Raw genomic sequence first — 18,985 nt, 5'->3', positions numbered from 1 at the left:
TTGGGGCCGGTTTCAGCAGCCTCCCGAACCTGCAAACCGGTTTAAACCGGATTTGGAGACAAGAAATTTTCGGTCGATTTTCGAAAAAACACCAAGGCTAACCCCTTTCCGTTTTTTCGGATTTTGGCCGAAACGAAAATATCCGGTTTGAGGCCGAATTCACCGGAATATTCCGGTTTCAAACCGGTTGGGGCCGGTTTCAGCAGCCTCCCGAACCTGCAAACCGGTTTAAACCGGATTTGGAGACAAGAAATTTTCGGTCGATGTTCGAAAAAACACCAAGGCTAACCCCTTTCCGTATTTTCGGATTTTGGCCGAAACGAAAATATCCGGTTTGAGGCCGAATTCACCGGAATATTCCGGTTTCAAACCGGTTGGGGCCGGTTTCAGCAGCCTCCCGAACCTGCAAACCGGTTTAAACCGGATTTGGAGACAAGAAATTTTCGGTCGATTTTCGAAAAAACACCAAGGCTAACCCCTTTCCGTTTTTTCGGATTTTGGCCGAAACGAAAATATCCGGTTTGAGGCCGAATTCACCGGAATATTCCGGTTTCAAACCGGTTGGGGCCGGTTTCAGCAGCCTCCCGAACCTGCAAACCGGTTTAAACCGGATTTGGAGACAAGAAATTTTCGGTCGATTTTCGAAAAAACACCAAGGCTAACCCCTTTCCGTTTTTTCGGATTTTGGCCGAAACGAAAATATCCGGTTTGAGGCCGAATTCACCGGAATATTCCGGTTTCAAACCGGTTGGGGCCGGTTTCAGCAGCCTCCCGAACCTGCAAACCGGTTTAAACCGGATTTGGAGACAAGAAATTTTCGGTCGATTTTCGAAAAAACACCAAGGCTAACCCCTTTCCGTTTTTTCGGATTTTGGCCGAAACGAAAATATCCGGTTTGAGGCCGAATTCACCGGAATATTCCGGTTTCAAACCGGTTGGGGCCGGTTTCAGCAGCCTCCCGAACCTGCAAACCGGTTTAAACCGGATTTGGAGACAAGAAATTTTCGGTCGATTTTCGAAAAAACACCAAGGCTAACCCCTTTCCGTTTTTTCGGATTTTGGCCGAAACGAAAATATCCGGTTTGAGGCCGAATTCACCGGAATATTCCGGTTTCAAACCGGTTGGGGCCGGTTTCAGCAGCCTCCCGAACCTGCAAACCGGTTTAAACCGGATTTGGAGACAAGAAATTTTCGGTCGATTTTCGAAAAAACACCAAGGCTAACCCCTTTCCGTTTTTTCGGATTTTGGCCGAAACGAAAATATCCGGTTTGAGGCCGAATTCACCGGAATATTCCGGTTTCAAACCGGTTGGGGCCGGTTTCAGCAGCCTCCCGAACCTGCAAACCGGTTTAAACCGGATTTGGAGACAAGAAATTTTCGGTCGATTTTCGAAAAAACACCAAGGCTAACCCCTTTCCGTTTTTTCGGATTTTGGCCGAAACGAAAATATCCGGTTTGAGGCCGAATTCACCGGAATATTCCGGTTTCAAACCGGTTGGGGCCGGTTTCAGCAGCCTCCCGAACCTGCAAACCGGTTTAAACCGGATTTGGAGACAAGAAATTTTCGGTCGATTTTCGAAAAAACACCAAGGCTAACCCCTTTCCGTTTTTTTCGGATTTTGGCCGAAACGAAAATATCCGGTTTGAGGCCGAATTCACCGGAATATTCCGGTTTCAAACCGGTTGGGGCCGGTTTCAGCAGCCTCCCGAACCTGCAAACCGGTTTAAACCGGATTTGGAGACAAGAAATTTTCGGTCGATTTTCGAAAAAACACCAAGGCTAACCCCTTTCCGTTTTTTCGGATTTTGGCCGAAACGAAAATATCCGGTTTGAGGCCGAATTCACCGGAATATTCCGGTTTCAAACCGGTTGGGGCCGGTTTCAGCAGCCTCCCGAACCTGCAAACCGGTTTAAACCGGATTTGGAGACAAGAAATTTTCGGTCGATGTTCGAAAAAACACCAAGGCTAACCCCTTTCCGTATTTTCGGATTTTGGCCGAAACGAAAATATCCGGTTTGAGGCCGAATTCACCGGAATATTCCGGTTTCAAACCGGTTGGGGCCGGTTTCAGCAGCCTCCCGAACCTGCAAACCGGTTTAAACCGGATTTGGAGACAAGAAATTTTCGGTCGATGTTCGAAAAAACACCAAGGCTAACCCCTTTCCGTTTTTTCGGATTTTGGCCGAAACGAAAATATCCGGTTTGAGGCCGAATTCACCGGAATATTCCGGTTTCAAACCGGTTGGGGCCGGTTTCAGCAGCCTCCCGAACCTGCAAACCGGTTTAAACCGGATTTGGAGACAAGAAATTTTCGGTCGATTTTCGAAAAAACACCAAGGCTAACCCCTTTCCGTTTTTTCGGATTTTGGCCGAAACGAAAATATCCGGTTTGAGGCCGAATTCACCGGAATATTTTGAAAACCTGATTTTGAAACAAGAAATTTTCGGTCGATTTTCAAAAAAACACCCCTATCCGTTTCTTTCGGATTGTGGATTGCGGCTTGGACAAATGGTATTTCTAAAAATTATTCGTGATAACTTATCTTGCGAAGTCTCACCTAAGTTTAAATTCCCTAAGTAGGTTACCACTGCAAACATATATAAATTTAATACGATCAACAAAGCGATCAAACCACAAATAGTTTTCCACACAATTTCTTGTAGTTTTGTTATGTACAGCATTCTTACCACAACAAAATGTATTATTTCAACAAAATTATCAAAATGTGCATTAAGCCAACAGGATATTGGAATTACAATTAATAAATGAAAATCCGTTCGGTGGAGAGGATCGTTTTATACGTTTTACGATGTAATTCTGGTCGCATTGAATTTTGTAAAGATGAAGAAGTCAAACGGTTGCTGAATTGATTTGGTGAACTTTGCATTTGTGCAAACACTACTTTTGTATACAAACACAGGAGAAAAATATACAAGAAATAATTTAAAAGCAACATTGCTCACAAACCCACACACAATACAGGTCAGAAGTAAAGAGGTTTTTATAATTAACGAAAACCATGACTGTAAAAACGAAATTTAGCTCCACATACTCACCATGTACCCCATGGCAGCAGAGAAATATTTACTTAAATGTGTAATGACATCAAGCAAAACATCATTTTAATGGATGGTGACACAGGTATGGAGTAAGTGCAGAAAATAATGCTTCCAACTACCCTTTATACATAATTTCGAAACTACAATCTAGTCTGCCAACAGGACCAGATGCACTGATAAGACCTGATAGGTCAAACCAGTGTGCAGCGCAAACTACAACATTTATAAATTTAAATTTGTTGACATTGGCATTGATTGCAAAATAAGTTGCTATGTATACATTGATAAGAAAAGCAAAGTACTGTCAATGCTGCACCAAAAAGCTTGGATGGGAAAACTAATGAAAAATGGCATCTACAACGTACAAGCATTTACACAACAAGAAGTACCCAATGACAAAAATACATTTCAATGGTTACACACACATGTATTGTACACACAAAGCTGGAAAATTGCACAAAAAACTAAAGTACACACACGTTGCGACATAGCACCAAAACACGTGGCATTGTTCTTGCTTATACATGATTAACCCGTTTCATTTTCGAAGCGTTCAAACTGGGGTGTTGCCCCACCCCTGGCATTTGACATCATTTCACCACGATCCGCTCTGGAAAATTAACAGACATACATGCAAAAAATCATTAACTGCATTTGTCTTTCAACCTGTCGTTAAACATGAATCCTTATGTTATTTCACAAGAATATGTTTTTCATACTTTTAGAAAAATTTGTTATGTTTTCTGCAACTAAAAAACACAAATAACTTAATTAATTCATTATTCTTTATTTTGTTTGATACAAAATAGGCACCTATATTTTTAAATAGAACTGTACTTACTTTTTGCCAAGAGACATGAGACCATAGATGACACCAGTAGCGAAAGGTGCTATACATCCAATAAATGTTGTAACGCCAGGACAAACTGCTACTGGGATGATTGAGATTCTATAATGAACAAGAAATACACATTTAATGAAATGTTTACATTTTATTCATTAACATATGTTCGCACTATACAATTTTTAAGTGTTTGGAACTTACACAATATAAAGCAAGCCTTTTTGCCAGTAGGCCCTTCCTGTCAGCCAATTTGAGATTGGTTTGGTGGCATCAAAGAAGGAACAACAAATCGGTGCTTCCAGTAATATAAGGATGCAGAAAATTCCACTAAACAAAAACTATGCAGGTCAATAGGGATAACATAAACATAATAAATACCAGCATGGTGTATCGGTAGTTTGGGTGCATGTGTGCCAGGAATACTTGCTTATTAGCGATGTGCACAACCAAATTCAGTCGAATAATCGTGTATAGTTGTTAGATTGTATACCTATATTATAGCATTTTCATACACCTTGTTGTAAAAGAGCATCAGGCCAATTACGATTACTTTTAGTTGGAGAAATGGAGGTATGATGATACTGGTCGGACCCTGTGTTTAGTTTAACAACACCGGTGTTGTGAATGTGGCACAGGGGTGAAAATGATTAAATAACTTAGTTCTTCTCATAGTGCAAAATCCAGTAGTGACCATTATGACACTGTTATACTTACAGCATGAGACAGCCAGACAAAATACAGATGGGATGTAAAATACTGAACAGAGTGATGATTCCTGTAATCCCGACAACTGAAAATTTATGCACAAAATTAGCAAACAATGTTAGATTAGTGCAAATAGTTTTACAAAAAATAGTAGGTGATATAAATGTTCTCAAAAACAGTAGATTTGTCAGTACAGTAGTTCTTCTTTTTTTGGATGTGGTTAATGTCAGATTACAATTCAAGGTGCCTTAGTTGCGACAAAATCCATACAATACTTCAACTGTTTTTTTTTGTCGATGTATATTTTGTATATATCTCTATAATTTGAATCAGATTGTTTCAGAAACCTACCTATGGCGGCAACAACCCCGATCGCCCGTGCCATCAACTTGCACCACCAGGTTGCTTCATCTCCTTTGTTTTTCTGCTGTTCAACGTCGCCATTGACACTCGCCATTTTGATTATAAAAATGTATCAGGTTTTCTTCGCTCACTATGAAATCGACAAAGGCTTGATTAAATACCTGTCACATTTATTGATTTACACCACTGACATATGTTTTGAAAGGTTTCAGTTCATACTTATTCTATAGTTTGGTGCACTGTAGCCATTATGCACAACAATGCCAAATCAATAAATTAGCCTGGGACTAAATTAGCCTGATGTAATTTGTGATCAAAAGTTTGTTAAAATTTACAGCTAGTTATTCACAAAAGCACAGTACTAGTCAAAAATAGTTAACACTAATATCGATTTTAAACTGAATTTCTGTGGACACGTGATAATGTCGTAACGCTCGTAAAAATTACAAGAAACCTTTCTCTGAACAATCAAAGCACTTGTGACGCAACAATCGATGAACGATCAGCTGATACCACAAAGATCATAACGATTGGCTACAAGCGTAATTATTTTTTATTGGGGAGTGACTACCGAGATGCGCATTAAAACGCAAAACAGTAGATGTAGAATTTTAGATGTAAACAGACGCTAGCATTGTAAATTATGTACAATTTTCGACAGATCCAAACGCGTGTTCCTCGTATCTGGTATTTTGCTTTAAATACTAATTTAACAAAAAGTAATTGTGTTTCCCATTCCCCTAATTAATAATTACTGGCAAAATAACAAGTAGGATGTTAAGAAGCAAGTTGGTTAAATTCCTTGGTTTGATTGCTAAAAAGACACTTTTGAAAGTTTTATTTACGAATTGCCGATTGTAATCTACAACAACAGAGGTAAGTTGCTCATTTTCATCTACAGTATTGAAACCAAAAATTTGCAGTAAATTTGTTTTGCTATTTTGTTGTCGTAAAAATAAGGGAAAACAAAATTATGCAATAACTATAAACTGTGTGTCTATCAAACAGTACTACAAAGTGAATATTACACGGTATATTGGTATAGTGGTGGGATTGAAATACATTAGCATACCTTACCTTCGGTTCTTTAACCAGCCTGACATAGAAGCCGCTGGAATACATTGCTCGAGGTGAAACATATACCTATAGCCTACATACGGTGCGCGTATGTCATTAAATTCCAAGAACCAGTGCGAACCGAATGAATCTCACTACTGTATATAGGTATGAACTGTGCTAACTGCTTTCTCATAATTTTTCTTACAAGCATCAACAAAGTGTTTTTCATGAAACCAACATTTATCGTGTACTCGGGATTCAGATAATCACGGACACTAGAACAACGGGGCGGCGCAAGCATTATTATTAACAGCGCAGAATATGTGAATGTAATGGTTATTGAGGACTGTTTGTGGAGTGATGAAATTTCTTGAGCAATAACTTTGAGACACTGAAGGGAAACGCATCGAGAATGAGTAAGTTTCAAGGCAGGGAGTGTTAGAATTCCATTCATCTTCGCACAGTTGAAGCTGGTATTTGCACAACAGAGCGACAAGCAAGCCGAAAAACAAATGGATTAGGCTTTTGCTCAATACAATACTAACAACAACATTATGGCACTCTTCCGAATTGCCATGGGCCGAAAAACTTTGCTAAATACAACAAAACAAATGGGATATGCTGTAAAATTCAACGCAACATCGGTGGATACACGCGACGCGCGACAAGCGACGCAAAGGCGACAAACGTCAGATAAATAAAAGAGCTACGATATTTTCACGAATTTGGCGCAGAGATTTACGTCATTATTTTAACATTTTTTTGCTTGTGGTTTTTCTGTTCAGGTCATGCAACTTGTCGACCAACGCCATCACAGAACGCTCGCGCGCTGACAGGTAACACAAAACTTTCGTAATACTGAAGGTTAATAAAAAGCAGTGCGCTATAGCGACACCGCGCGCTCGTTCGTCATAAAAGATGCGGGGCGAAATTCAGCCTAAGCACATACAGAAGCGAGAGTTAAAAGACGATAAATTAAACACGAGAATTTATTTTTCTCGAAAGCTTGAAACATTGCTTGGTGGTGTAACGATGATACTGAGGGGTAAAATATAGGTGCGAGAATTGTTTTGCTAAAGTTTTTAGTAAAAAAAGACAAATATTTGGTAATGCTCAAATGTACAGAGAAAAAAAAAGTGCGATGTTCCCAAATGTATTGAAGCGTTGTGAAAGCTAAAAGACGCGCGAAAACGCATTTTTGGCAACAGAAACTGAGCGTTAATATGGAACGTACCCAGCGGATAGGATGCGTCCAAGGTTTAAAAAGCAAAACTACAATGGAAAAAACGAGGCAACGCCAACCGGTAAAAAGCACTAGGGCAGAGGCGGTAAAACAATAAAAAATCAAGAGGAGTCTTAAGCGTGTATGTGTGAGTGGATGCCGGATTATTGGCACCTTCCGATGTCCCAGGAAAATAAAGAAAACAAGAAAATTTTTTAAAGAAGTTGGACCTCGTGTAGTGTCCTTCAAAGTGTTCTTTCAACTGATGTATGACGCAGGGCCGGTTGCTGGTTTGTTTCCTGTTCATCTCTTGCGGTAACCAAGCCTCCAACTACTGTTTTCGACGCAGAGCAACACGAAGCTTGACTCGCAGTTGTACGGATGCTGTGCCAGCAAGCTGCCAATTTCGAGAGGGGAGGCTGCTCCGGTTACTGCGGGGAAGTCGATATACCAAGAAGCGCAGTAGTGCATTTGGTTCAACTCGCCATTCTCCTGTGATCCATGCCATACCATCTTGAGCGGCCTGCACAAAAAAACACAAAACGATTTGAAAAAACAATTGCGGGAATTAAACTAAGTGCTAGATAACATAAATTTGACGTGTCTCAAACTTTTCTACGCTTATGTTTGTTCACATTGTAACGCTATCAGAAACAGATTCTCCTTAAATTTTCGTCCAAAAAGTGAACAAATAATAAAACAAGTTAATTTTCCAACTGTGTTTATTGATAAAATGCAGTATTTTCTGGCCCCAAGTAACCTCATTTGAGAACTTACCATCTTGCATCATACATAACTTGCCGGTCCTCAAAAGAGTAAATCTTAGAGGCGTCTATTCTGGAACCTTCAAAGATAGAATTCCACGACGGGAAAAGCATCTCGCCCTACAAAAGTTCAACGTGACGTTAGGGTTGAAAGTAAAAGAAAATTGTCACCGAAACGATTGAATTTACATAAAAAAAATTAAACATTGTGTTTTCGCATTCTCGGTGATATTTCTTAAATAAGTGAATAAATTTACTAAAGTTAAGTTTCTGATAACTATTTGGGACGCAACAGCCGTTGGATTTTTAGCTAACTTTCAGCACAACGGAAAGTTTACAAATGATAACTGACTTGTTTAAAAAAGCAACAGATTGTTTACCCGCGAGTTGACAACAGGGATGTCATTCCTATCAGCTCTCCTCACAATCGTCCTAATGTTCTGATCAACAGAAGACAGGAACGCTCTGAAGAAGAAAGTGTGGTATTTGTTATAGATTAAATATAAAAATTTAAAATGTCTGGTTGAATGAACGTTACTTTCGAATGAGATAAACAATAGAGAACTGACAAACCCTACAATATTAGGCTACAAAACTGATGTCATCTAATTTCAGGGGCGAATTCAGAAATTTTCCCTAGGCTGCCGGTTACAATCCAAACCTCAATGTTCCCCACTACCAGCAGTATTTATCGCCTTACCGCCCATTCTATAATCCATGCCCAATTTTCGCAACTTACGCAACCAACGAGAAAATAAAAACGCTCACCTGTATGTGCCAGCGAGGCCGGCCTCTTTGGCCTGGTTGAAACACAAGCGATCGGCTCCCACAATACCATGCATGTTACCACGCATGGGGAAGTTGAGTGCAATCATATGGAGCTGTCGCGACGACACTGGCTGCACTGGAGGCGCATCTGGTGTGCGGATAAGAGGTGCTTCTGCGGTGGTGGTTTGTGGTGTGGTAGTAGTAGTTGGTGGTGGTGTGGTAGTAGTTGGCGGTGGTGGTGCTCTGGTTGAGATTGGTCTCTACAAAGGGTAGATAAAGGTGTTAAACACTGTAGCTAACTAACTACTTATTGACTTGATACGAAGTCGTTGTAATAATGATTTTATGAAAGCTTTCTTGACGTTGCACAAGTTGTACAAACACATCATCAAACAATTATTATATGACCAAGATTTAAGTGTGGGCACTAGTTTGTTTACATTGTACTTCACGGTTAAATCACAGCAATATTACGTTTTTGTAAGAAAACTTACAGGTCTGGAAACTGGGACATCTAGCGGATCGCCCAACATGACCTTGCGCCACCCAACGGACGTTTTGACGTAAACCTCTTCACGATTTTCAATAAACGAAAATGTTCCGGATGGCACCGACTGCAAGCAATGGCAACAGTTAATAATACGGATATAGTTTCAGCTTTGAAAGTGGGGAGGATAAATGATTAAGTCATTGCTAGTGTGTGGGTAAGAATTGCTACATAAAAACATTTGAACCTGATTACTCAATATTGATGCTGACAAATACAAACAAAGTTACTCACGTTGAATGCTTGCACCAAATATCGTTCGTCTGGGTATGTGGACATCATCACAGGCGCATCACCATCTACATAGATAGTAGGGTTAAATTTAAACAATTTGCTAAATATTTAAGAACCCAAGACACTTACCGACAGATCTCTGGCCGGAATGACCGTTTTTGCCGTCTTTTCCAGCAGGCCCTGGGTGGCCTTGTGGCCCAGGAGGCCCAGGTGGTCCCTGTAAACCAACACAGGTTTAAAATAAAAAAATCAAACGACTTTTTTACATATCTAACAAACAAATATAAAACAAAGGAAATACGACATCCATAACAAGTCTCATTTTGGGAGGAAACAAATATTACAAATACATAAAACAGCTTTTTTATGACAATCTTATAACAAGCTAGATGACACACGATATTTAATACAATACACGTACTTGACTTCCAGGCACACCGTTGGCTCCAGGCGTTCCGCCAGCCCCGCGGTGACCACGTGGTCCAGGAGCACCCATTTCACCCTGAAAATAGAAGTGTAAAATTTATTATTTTTGATTCAAATTTATTATGTTTTATTGAAAATTTATTATTTTTTGATTTAAATTTATTATGTTTTATTCAAAATTTATTATTTCTATTTAAAATTTATTATTTTTATTTACATTTATTATTTTTATTTACATTTATTATTTCTATTTAAATATTTGTTATTTCTATTTATTTATCGTCAAGTTTCGGGAAAAAGTAAGTGGATTTTTATTTCTAGCCGAATAGTAACGAATTGGGTGGGAATGGAAAAGACAGAGCTACTATGAAAATCATAGCAGAGCAAATGTTTTGTACAACGAATTCATGAACAAAGTTGATGCATGATTGTGAATGAGTTGGTACTTGCCTTTGATCCTGCAATAAAAAGAAACAGGTTAAGAAATATGAAACAAAATATTATTGGTTGCTGCAATAACATATTAGATTCGAAATGTTATTTCTTGATAGATATTAGAATATTGTCATGACGTAACATGAAAAAACATTTTATGTATTTGGCTTGAAACGGCGCTGGAAAACACGAACAAAAAAATTCAAGTTTACCTGAGAAAAGTCCGCCGGAAGCACCTGCACCCTGCACGCAAATAAAAATCGTTACAATAAATCCAAAACGCCACAGACAAAACAACCAAAACAGATTTTGTACCATTACACTATTTTCCAAATGAAGTTTTACAACATATAAATCAAACTTCAGTGACATACCGGTGGGCCAGGCGGGCCTTGCAGACCTTGAGATCCTGGCACTCCGTTTTTGCCAGCGGGCCCCTGCGCACACAAAACGTGAGCATTAAAAACCCGCTATTGACATTCAAGCGAGCGGAGACGATTCGTCAAATCCAAGTTTATTTACTTTTTCTTTGTTTTGTCAGAAACTCTTTCAACGCAACAAAAACCTCGCGAGCAATTCAACATTAGGGATTTTTCACACTTTACGCCACAATATATCATGATCAAATTGTATATAGCGGCACATGGCCTTTACTTACCCGACGTCCAGGCATTCCCATGTCACCTTTCATTCCTTGTTCGCCCTGGAAGTAAATTTCAGCGTCACGCGAAACTGTCTTAGCTACGTTTACTTTGTAATACGTGTTCGTATATATGTATATTTTTGTATTTTTATCAAATAATTTTCTTTCGCGCCATCTCAAATTACAAAATCAAATTACCGGAAAAACCAAACAGGCTATCCAGTCACGCGCCCACGTTAAATAAAATTAATAAATGTTTTACAATTTCCTATAGTTCACTGAACAATTTCTGACACAACACAAACGCCATATGGTTATTGGTAATATTTGTACCTGCATTCCTTCCGCAGACATAATACTGCCATCTGGATTGATAATAGAACCAGGTTCACCCTTTTGACCCTGAAAGAACAACACAAATTAAATCTGGTAAATGCAAAGCAGCCAGGATACTGAAATGGAATCAACACCAAAAACCAGGTGTCTGCAAATTTGAGTCACCAGATTAAATTATTGTTTTAATAAAAACAAATTGGAAATTAAAGGAGCTACATACGATACTCATATCCACAAACCTTATCTGACGCTTGGAGTCTTTCGACATCACCTGTACCTCCTACGCCCGGTGGCCCTGGCGGTCCAGGTGGACCTTGGGGACCTTCGGGGCCTTGTGGACCTTCGATGCCAATACCAGAATCTCCCTTTTCACCCTGAATAAAAGCAAGTGATTAATAATCTTTACGTAGTGGAAAAGTTAAAATTAAGAACTTTGAAACACATACCTTGCTACCGACGCCAGCTGGTCCTGCTGGTCCTTCTGGACCCTGCAACAGAAAAGTTATTAGTTACCTCTGATTCAGATAATTAGACAATTATCAACGGCTATTTTGGGGTTTTCAGAATGTCCGCTTATTGCAAATTGCTGTGTTAAGAAACATTACACAAGGACCATAAGTCTTGCTTGGCTGTTTAGTTGGAAGTCACAACATAGATACACTGATCAGGTTTATTACTTCGTAAATGTTTTTTATAGTGTTTGCAGCTCACTATAAAAAACATTATTGGCTCTATTTAATAGTAATAATAATTTGAGACACAGTGAGGTACGTTCCTGCTGCAAGGCTAGTTTGACTGTATTTTTGTTACTCATCTTGTAGCAAATGTGAAACTCACTTGTGGGCCGGGTGATCCATCTGCTCCTGGCTCACCAGGTGCTCCCGGTTGTCCATTGATTCCATCAATTCCTCGTGCTCCCTACAGTAAATAACATATAGTTGGTAAGTTGGAGATAGAGAAATCCCCAGTGTGCGACCTAAGCAATGACTTTATTGCTAAAAGGGAAAGTATGGGTATGTAGACATAACATTGCCCTTACGCCACATCTTGAGCATGTTATAATACACGACTTAATCTTAATGGACTGGACATTAAAATTCCAGTTATAGTCGGCGCTTTAAGAGAGAATGTGGTCCATTAATATTTCATGGAACTCTTGCTTAAGTGTGTGGATGACTCGAACAAAGAAAATAGATCAAAAACTCGTGTGGTTTCGGCCCAAAACAAGAGCCGGCCTGAGGCATGTACTTAACAATGTAATGCGACTCTTGAATTTGTGGGTGGTCCCAAATGCAATGTGACACTGCATGTCAGTGGTGTATTGCAACGTATGCTACACTTTGGTTCTATTCAAATTAAGTATTTGATAAATGCATTACCTCTGGTCCCGCAGGTCCTGGTTTGCCGTCTGAGCCCTACAGAAATAAACGGAAACGGTGAAAACCTGTATGAAATTTCACAAAGAATTTTTATTGCCTACCGCTGGTCCTTGAATTCCTGCTGGTCCACGTTCACCTTGACGACCTTGTACACCTTGGTGACCCTACACGCAAAAGAGGCAGCATAAAATCGATGGTTCAAGTAATGCATTTGTCAACGATAAGTTGTTTAACTAACAAGAAATGATAGAAAGTCAAGAAAAGACACGGATAAGTACAGTTTGTCACATTAAACGTACCGAAGTGCCGTCGTTTCCTCTCGGTCCAGGTGGTCCTACGGGTCCAGCAGGGCCCTAAAGTGTTTCCAAAGGCAAATCGTTAATATTTTACGAATATAATTCTTGAATCAATAAAGAATCAAAAAGTTCTGATATATGTAACGTTTTTTTACAAAAAAAGACATTTTAAACAGATTCTTCCAATATTTTACACTTACGTGTGGACCGACTGGGCCTGCTTCACCCCTTGGGCCAGGTGTGCCGACTGCAGAACGTGAAAGAACCTTTTCATTTTGTACTGGTGCCTCACCACTACCAGCGTACAATTCCTCGTCATCTGCACAAGAATACATCGTTATATTTTCGCATATATATGTTGGCCACCGCGAACGGCATAAATAGGTCGGAAAAAGTAACAGGTTGTATTTCAAAAAAGCGTATTCATTACACACAAACAAGCCAACTTCCTCAAACATAGCCGAAGTTAAAATATACGTGGTGACGAAAAACACGCCAAACATTCGACCAATTAACATTGCTGTGGGTTTGGCCGAGAGCAAAACGAGGAAACTGGAAGCGGGAGATCTCAAATCTTCCACGAAAAACCACAAGCGATTCGCGCCTGCAAGACACGTTCGCCTGAAGCGATGTCATATCAGGCTAACCATCAGCCAGACATGGTGAATTATATCACCTTCTGATGAATTATACCATTTTTCTATATTTTGCAAAGCTCTCTAGGGCTATTTTTAATCGACAAACGCCAGGGAATAATCTAAGAATATACCAACTCTGAAGTCCAGAGCTTTAAAGTGAATACGATTTTTGTTTTTGAGAGCTCTAGGTGGTTATTTTTATACCGTAAATGCTGAAATAGGAGCAGGATGATGGATAATTTAAATATAGTATATATCGATTCTAATGGAGTCCAAGTCAAAATAGTGATAATAAGTGAATACTATTTTTGTATTTAAGAGCTCCAGGTGGCTATTTTTGAACAGTCAATGCTAAAATATAATTACGCAGGAATAATTTAAATAGTATAGCAATTCTGAGTGGAGTCCAATTCGAAATAACTGCAGAAACAAATAAAGCCTTGTAGCAAAACAAGCGACCATTAAACAAAAATTGAAACTATGTGTAGTTGTGAGAGGTAAACATCGAGTCAGAATATGTCACAAACCTGTTGGCATTTTCGTTTTAGCTGCTTCGCAGACGCCTGGGGGCCCTGGTGGGCCAGCTTTGCCAGGGATACCATCCTCTCCAGGTTCACCCTATAGAGTTGAAAATGTCGCATTAGGCATAAGTTATGGTTATACAAGAAAGTATTGAAGCCTTCCGTGTTACATTATTGGAAATACATTATCTTATTAAAGTGGAAAAGTAGATCGATAGAGTCGTTTTTGTTAAACATCCAAATGGTGACAAACCTACCTTATTACCGATTCCAGGTGGTCCAGGTGGTCCCATGGAACCCTGAAACAAATGGAAAAAGTTGCAAAAACATTTATCATTCTGTACAGACATCTTAAACTTTGAAACCACGCAACTCTTTAATACTTTTTGTGCATCAAGCTGAGCCACAAATTATTGTTCTGACTGAAGAAGGTAGATAGTGATATTTTACAGGTAAGCATTAGCTCACTCATTTTCCTGCTGCGAGGAATTCATGTAGGTTGTAATCATGTTACGCAAAAAAGTTATTACTAAGTAGGTGGAAAATTTAATCAAAAGAAGCTGAAAGTCGAAGAAAACATGAAGAAAAGGAGATGAAATACCAGCTTTGTTGAGAAGTGGTTCCGGCTCATGAATCCCTGGGTGCTGCCCTTGCCACCAAGACCGTTACCTGATGGGAGAAAAACCTCCTTCCTTCCAAGATAGTTTGAACTGAGCGAACTCTTTCCTTCAAAACCAAGGTCGTTGCGGAAAGCCAGGTTACCCGAGAGAGGCTGAGAAGAATCGAAAAGGAAGAAGGCAAGACGTAAAGAGAGAGTTAGGGTAAAAAGGAAAGGAGAGTACCGAGTGTCCGTGAACGCCAATGACTCGACGGTATGGATGTTGAAAAGGTGTTGGCGACAAACGGGTTATTCCTTTAGACATTCGACCACGAAGACGTCGTAATAGTACATCTAACTGTTAAAGGTGAATGGAGAGTAGAATGGAAGAAAGGGATATTTCTAAATCAAGGGCCTCGGTTGTTGGCACGTAATAAACTACTAATGCATAGTTTTAAAAGTCAAGGTGGTATCGCGCTACATCCCACTGGGATTGTATCAAACTTACCTCGGTTCCGTCCATTCCATCAAACCCAGATGGTCCCTGGGGGCCAATGGGTCCTGCGGGGCCCTAAAATATGACACAGTAATTAGGTTATGTGTTTAAATTTGATCCAAGTTTTAACAAACAGAAAATCTTTGAATAGAAATGCGGTCATGGATTAGAAAAAAAAATGATGCTTGCTTATAAATATTTATCCTAGTACAGTCTGTGCCCTTAGCTGTCACACGGTTCTCATACGAATGCTTTAGTCGACCATCTAAGTGGGTGGTGACTTTCACAGGTCTGTCTTAGCTCAAGTGGAAAACACAAATTCCAACGCAGACGTGTTTTGCCGACAGTCGCCCTAATCCGTACTCACAGTATCTCCTCTCTCGCCCTTTTCGCCTTGAATTCCGACACCATCATTGCCAGCAAGACCTTGATCACCAGATGGTCCAGGGGGTCCTGCGGGTCCCTCTGGTCCGGCGGGTCCTTCTGGGCCGGCTGGCCCTGCTGCCCCTGCGGGTCCTGGTGGTCCTGGTAGTCCCTGTATACGCAACAACAAAAACGGATAATGCATTTGCTTAAAAGCTAGTTTTGCCAAATTAGCCGTCCAGGCACCCGCCGACGGTAACACGATACCACACAAAACAACCGACTTAAAGTTCACCTACGAAAAACAGGCAAAGTATTGTATAAGTTAAAAACACACCTCCATGCCAGAGCCTTCCATGTCGGAAAATTCGGTCTGCAAAAAACACAAGGCCCCGTCAGACGTCTTAATTGGGTTTAAGCCGCAGACTTGTGAGTCATACTAAAAGCTTAGAGTGACATTTGAACTTAAAAGCAACTAAGTCACACGAAAAAAACGGCACAATTTACAGTTTTTGTTATGAACTACACATGTTTATGAGCGTTCTGTTTGGTAAACCCATAGCAAGTAAGTGAAACTTACTCGTACAACTTGGCCAGGGGCCCCTGGTGGGCCGGGAGGTCCTTGAAAGCCCTTTCCTGGTAAACCTCGGTCACCCTGAGAAAAAATCGTGGATTAAATAAAAGTTTGATATCAATAAGATTTAAAGGGATTTTGTAGCAAATTTTTATTACATTTATTATTGACGTTTCGTCGGCTATCTGACTTTACATCGTCAATAACTGCTGGTTACACCACTACTTGTTAGATATCTGCTTAAGGTTGTTTTTTTGTTTATCTACCGCAGCCATTAATCATTCAACGTCACTAAGGTATCATTTACCGTAGCATTTAAAGACTTAAGGAACTGGTTAACATGTGGGTACAAAACTATGGCGATTTAGCAAACAGTATGACAGTCCAGGACAAAAAAAAACGTATAGGGGTAATGTTGATAGTGAATGTAGGTTGTGAGTTATTTCAACAAAAGTTGAATACCTTTGTTCCATCTTCTCCATCCTCACCATCCTCACCATCTTCACCGTCTTCACCATCTTCTCCGTCTTCACCTGGTTCTCCCTTCATACCCATTTCACCCTTCAAAGAACAAACGCGAATAGGTTTAGCCTCAGACGAAAACCAATTTTTTTCTTAAAATTACGTAAGGAATATGCAAAGTATCATGTAATGATGTAAGTGCACAGTTACCGAGCAGAATACAATTACAAACTTAATGTCGCATAACCACTAACAGGCGACTTAAGTTCAGTAGCTTTATGCTGTAAAGTGCTGCTTTCGCTTGAAGCAGACAAACACCATATAACAAAGTGGGTACTTGCCGATAAGAACTTAATGTCCGAAAAAATTCTTTGATATCGTGGGCGTAAGCACATCCCGACATGCGAAGCTAAAGTCACGCGAGTCACCTTGAAGTGACCTTAAAAGTCGCACGTGCCTTTCTCCGCACGAGGCATTTTGGCAGAAATGTGCGAATATCACGATTTCGATAGCGCAGGCTAAAGTTAAATCCTTTAAGTGATGGCTTCAAATCGCGATGAAATTACGTGCCATGGCTCTGGGTCATATCGACGACTATTTTAGCTTTTATGAAAGGGTCATCGAATAAGTTTTGAAAGATTGTGATTGTAAATAGTTAACGGAAAAGTTGAAATACATCACATGGAACTTACCTTGGGGCCTGGGGGTCCAGCCGCACCCTGAAAAACAGAAACAGAATCGTTAAATTCAAGCAGAAAGCTACCGACGAAACGATTAAAGAAGTGCTTTTACGGCTCTACAGGTAACGCGATATTCGACTCCAGGATGACCTGGGCACCGCCGTTTCCGGTTTGTTTACGAGTTAAATGGTTTAAGTCAAGGCATAACAGGATTTGCGTCGCACTGTAACTGACTGGAGGGGCAAGGGTTCGTTAGTTTGTTCCGGATCACGTCAAATTAAGCAAGCGCACAGCAAACAAAATACCGGACACACTTGAAAATGAAACGGTCTATACTTACAAAGAGACGATATCGATGATAGTTAAGAGAATTCTTTGAACAGAAAAGTAGGATTGTTTACACCCTAATTTAGTCGTTGCTATTTCTGCACAGTAATCAAAACAAAGTGTTTTGCAAAGGTAATATTTATGCACTACTGGTTACAGCCCAGCGCACAACAATGTTTTAAAAGCGGATGATATGTATGAGCTTATTAGTGGGTCCGTAATTAACCATACACTCTTGTGGTTTCCTTAAAACTGGTGTTCTCCGCTACCCTAATTGTGATCAGAGGATACCGCGAACTTTTCGGTGTCAAACCCGTTTGTGGAATGCTCGGCATGCTTAGAAGGCGGAGGCGGCGTTTATTTTTACCTCCGTCGGAAAGTGCATACAATGGCGGGCGACTATTTCGGTAAAAATCTCGACCGGCCTGGCAACGTAATTTACGGAGGGCAAACACGCGACTCACGACAAACATAAAGTTTTTTTGATCTTATTTGAGAAAGGGTCGCTTTTACTGTCCGGATGACCCACATACGGAACACGACAAGCTTGCGTTACGCGTCCGCGCATCGCCCGACAAACAGGCATGAACTATTTTCGACTACTATGGGGGTGCTGGGTTTGTTTTCGGGCAGGGGTGTCAATTTAAAACACTTGTTCTCGCTCTGTGGGACAATAAAACAAATCTTCTCGATCATTTTCGATTGAAAAATAGGCCACTTCTAATTTGGCCACTTGGAAAAAGACAGGCGAAATAATTAAAAGTTGAAAATGACATCCAATGTGAAGAAGGTCTTTAAAATTCCAAACACACTATACAGTAATAACACTAAAATCACGTACTTTCGCGATTAAAATTTCTGTATTATTTTGCTGTTACTTGTGGGTTTTCCAAATGTAAAATCTAGTTTCCGGCTTGTTCGAATTACAAATTCAATTGGAACTTACGTCTGCGCCAGCTGGTCCTGGTACAATCGAAGCGTCACCCTTATTCCCTTTCTCTCCATCCAAACCAGGTATTCCCTGTAAGACAAGAAGGTTAAGCGAATGTTGCGACGGTTTTAGGGAAATTTGAGGCAAAAAATCTACCTGTTTTCCGTCAGTGCCATCTTCGCCCTGCAACAGAACACGCAAAAAATTGTATTTCAATTTCATAACCCAGTTTTTCAAAACTACATATTTCGCTAATTTTTTGGAAATGTACATTTGATGACTTTTCAACAGCACAAAAATAAACAAAAAAG

At 40.1% G+C, this 18,985-nt stretch overlaps 2 protein-coding genes across 2 annotated transcripts in view; both read right to left on the bottom strand.

The window, feature by feature from the left end:
• Positions 1-2,592: 2,592 nt before the first annotated feature.
• On the bottom strand, positions 2,593-5,101 carry LOC145913809 (calcium channel flower homolog). Its single transcript, XM_083001571.1, has 5 exons — positions 4,964-5,101; positions 4,622-4,697; positions 4,109-4,234; positions 3,905-4,012; positions 2,593-3,673 (listed from the first exon to the last, which is right to left on the bottom strand). The coding sequence occupies exons 1-5, from the start codon at positions 5,067-5,069 to the stop codon at positions 3,592-3,594; spliced, it is 498 nt and encodes a 165-aa protein (XP_082857697.1). The 5' UTR covers positions 5,070-5,101; the 3' UTR covers positions 2,593-3,591.
• Positions 5,102-6,261: 1,160 nt separating this feature from the next.
• LOC145914633 (uncharacterized) overlaps positions 6,262-18,985 on the bottom strand; it is a 34,011-nt gene continuing 21,287 nt past the window's right edge. Inside the window, exons 11-41 of the mRNA XM_083002452.1 lie at positions 18,831-18,857; positions 18,690-18,764; positions 17,429-17,455; positions 16,737-16,835; positions 16,281-16,355; positions 16,038-16,073; positions 15,705-15,872; positions 15,350-15,412; positions 14,501-14,542; positions 14,250-14,340; positions 13,285-13,403; positions 13,088-13,141; positions 12,890-12,952; positions 12,789-12,824; positions 12,247-12,327; positions 11,856-11,897; positions 11,649-11,783; positions 11,407-11,475; positions 11,089-11,133; positions 10,805-10,867; positions 10,643-10,673; positions 10,420-10,453; positions 10,329-10,359; positions 9,991-10,071; positions 9,699-9,786; positions 9,570-9,634; positions 9,283-9,402; positions 8,789-9,048; positions 8,401-8,485; positions 8,034-8,140; positions 6,262-7,779 (exon numbers count right to left, since the gene is read on the bottom strand). Coding sequence (XP_082858578.1) covers positions 7,560-7,779; positions 8,034-8,140; positions 8,401-8,485; positions 8,789-9,048; positions 9,283-9,402; positions 9,570-9,634; positions 9,699-9,786; positions 9,991-10,071; positions 10,329-10,359; positions 10,420-10,453; positions 10,643-10,673; positions 10,805-10,867; positions 11,089-11,133; positions 11,407-11,475; positions 11,649-11,783; positions 11,856-11,897; positions 12,247-12,327; positions 12,789-12,824; positions 12,890-12,952; positions 13,088-13,141; positions 13,285-13,403; positions 14,250-14,340; positions 14,501-14,542; positions 15,350-15,412; positions 15,705-15,872; positions 16,038-16,073; positions 16,281-16,355; positions 16,737-16,835; positions 17,429-17,455; positions 18,690-18,764; positions 18,831-18,857 — 2,532 coding nt within the window. The 3' untranslated portion in view covers positions 6,262-7,559. The remainder of the gene's footprint in view (positions 7,780-8,033; positions 8,141-8,400; positions 8,486-8,788; positions 9,049-9,282; positions 9,403-9,569; positions 9,635-9,698; positions 9,787-9,990; positions 10,072-10,328; positions 10,360-10,419; positions 10,454-10,642; positions 10,674-10,804; positions 10,868-11,088; positions 11,134-11,406; positions 11,476-11,648; positions 11,784-11,855; positions 11,898-12,246; positions 12,328-12,788; positions 12,825-12,889; positions 12,953-13,087; positions 13,142-13,284; positions 13,404-14,249; positions 14,341-14,500; positions 14,543-15,349; positions 15,413-15,704; positions 15,873-16,037; positions 16,074-16,280; positions 16,356-16,736; positions 16,836-17,428; positions 17,456-18,689; positions 18,765-18,830; positions 18,858-18,985) is intronic.

Source organism: Ascidia mentula, chromosome 9 (genome assembly GCF_947561715.1).
Source record: "Ascidia mentula chromosome 9, kaAscMent1.1, whole genome shotgun sequence".
In the NCBI taxonomy this organism is placed as follows: domain Eukaryota; kingdom Metazoa; phylum Chordata; class Ascidiacea; order Phlebobranchia; family Ascidiidae; genus Ascidia; species Ascidia mentula.
Note: the sequence above shows the minus strand (reverse complement) of the source record. Positions and strands in the feature narration are given on the sequence as shown.

What these genes read in the sequence shown, in the direction of transcription:
- LOC145913809 (XM_083001571.1), bottom strand. Translation starts at nt 5,069, where the DNA reads ATGGCGAGTGTCAATGGCGACGTTGAACAGCAGAAAAACAAAGGAGAT. An exon ending in CGGGGTTGTTGCCGCCATAG is followed by an intron (nt 4,698 to 4,963) that starts GTAGGTTTCTGA and finishes ATAAATTTTCAG; the next exon opens with TTGTCGGGATTACAGGAATC. An exon ending in AAAGGCTTGCTTTATATTGT is followed by an intron (nt 4,013 to 4,108) that starts GTAAGTTCCAAA and finishes TGTTCATTATAG; the next exon opens with AATCTCAATCATCCCAGTAG.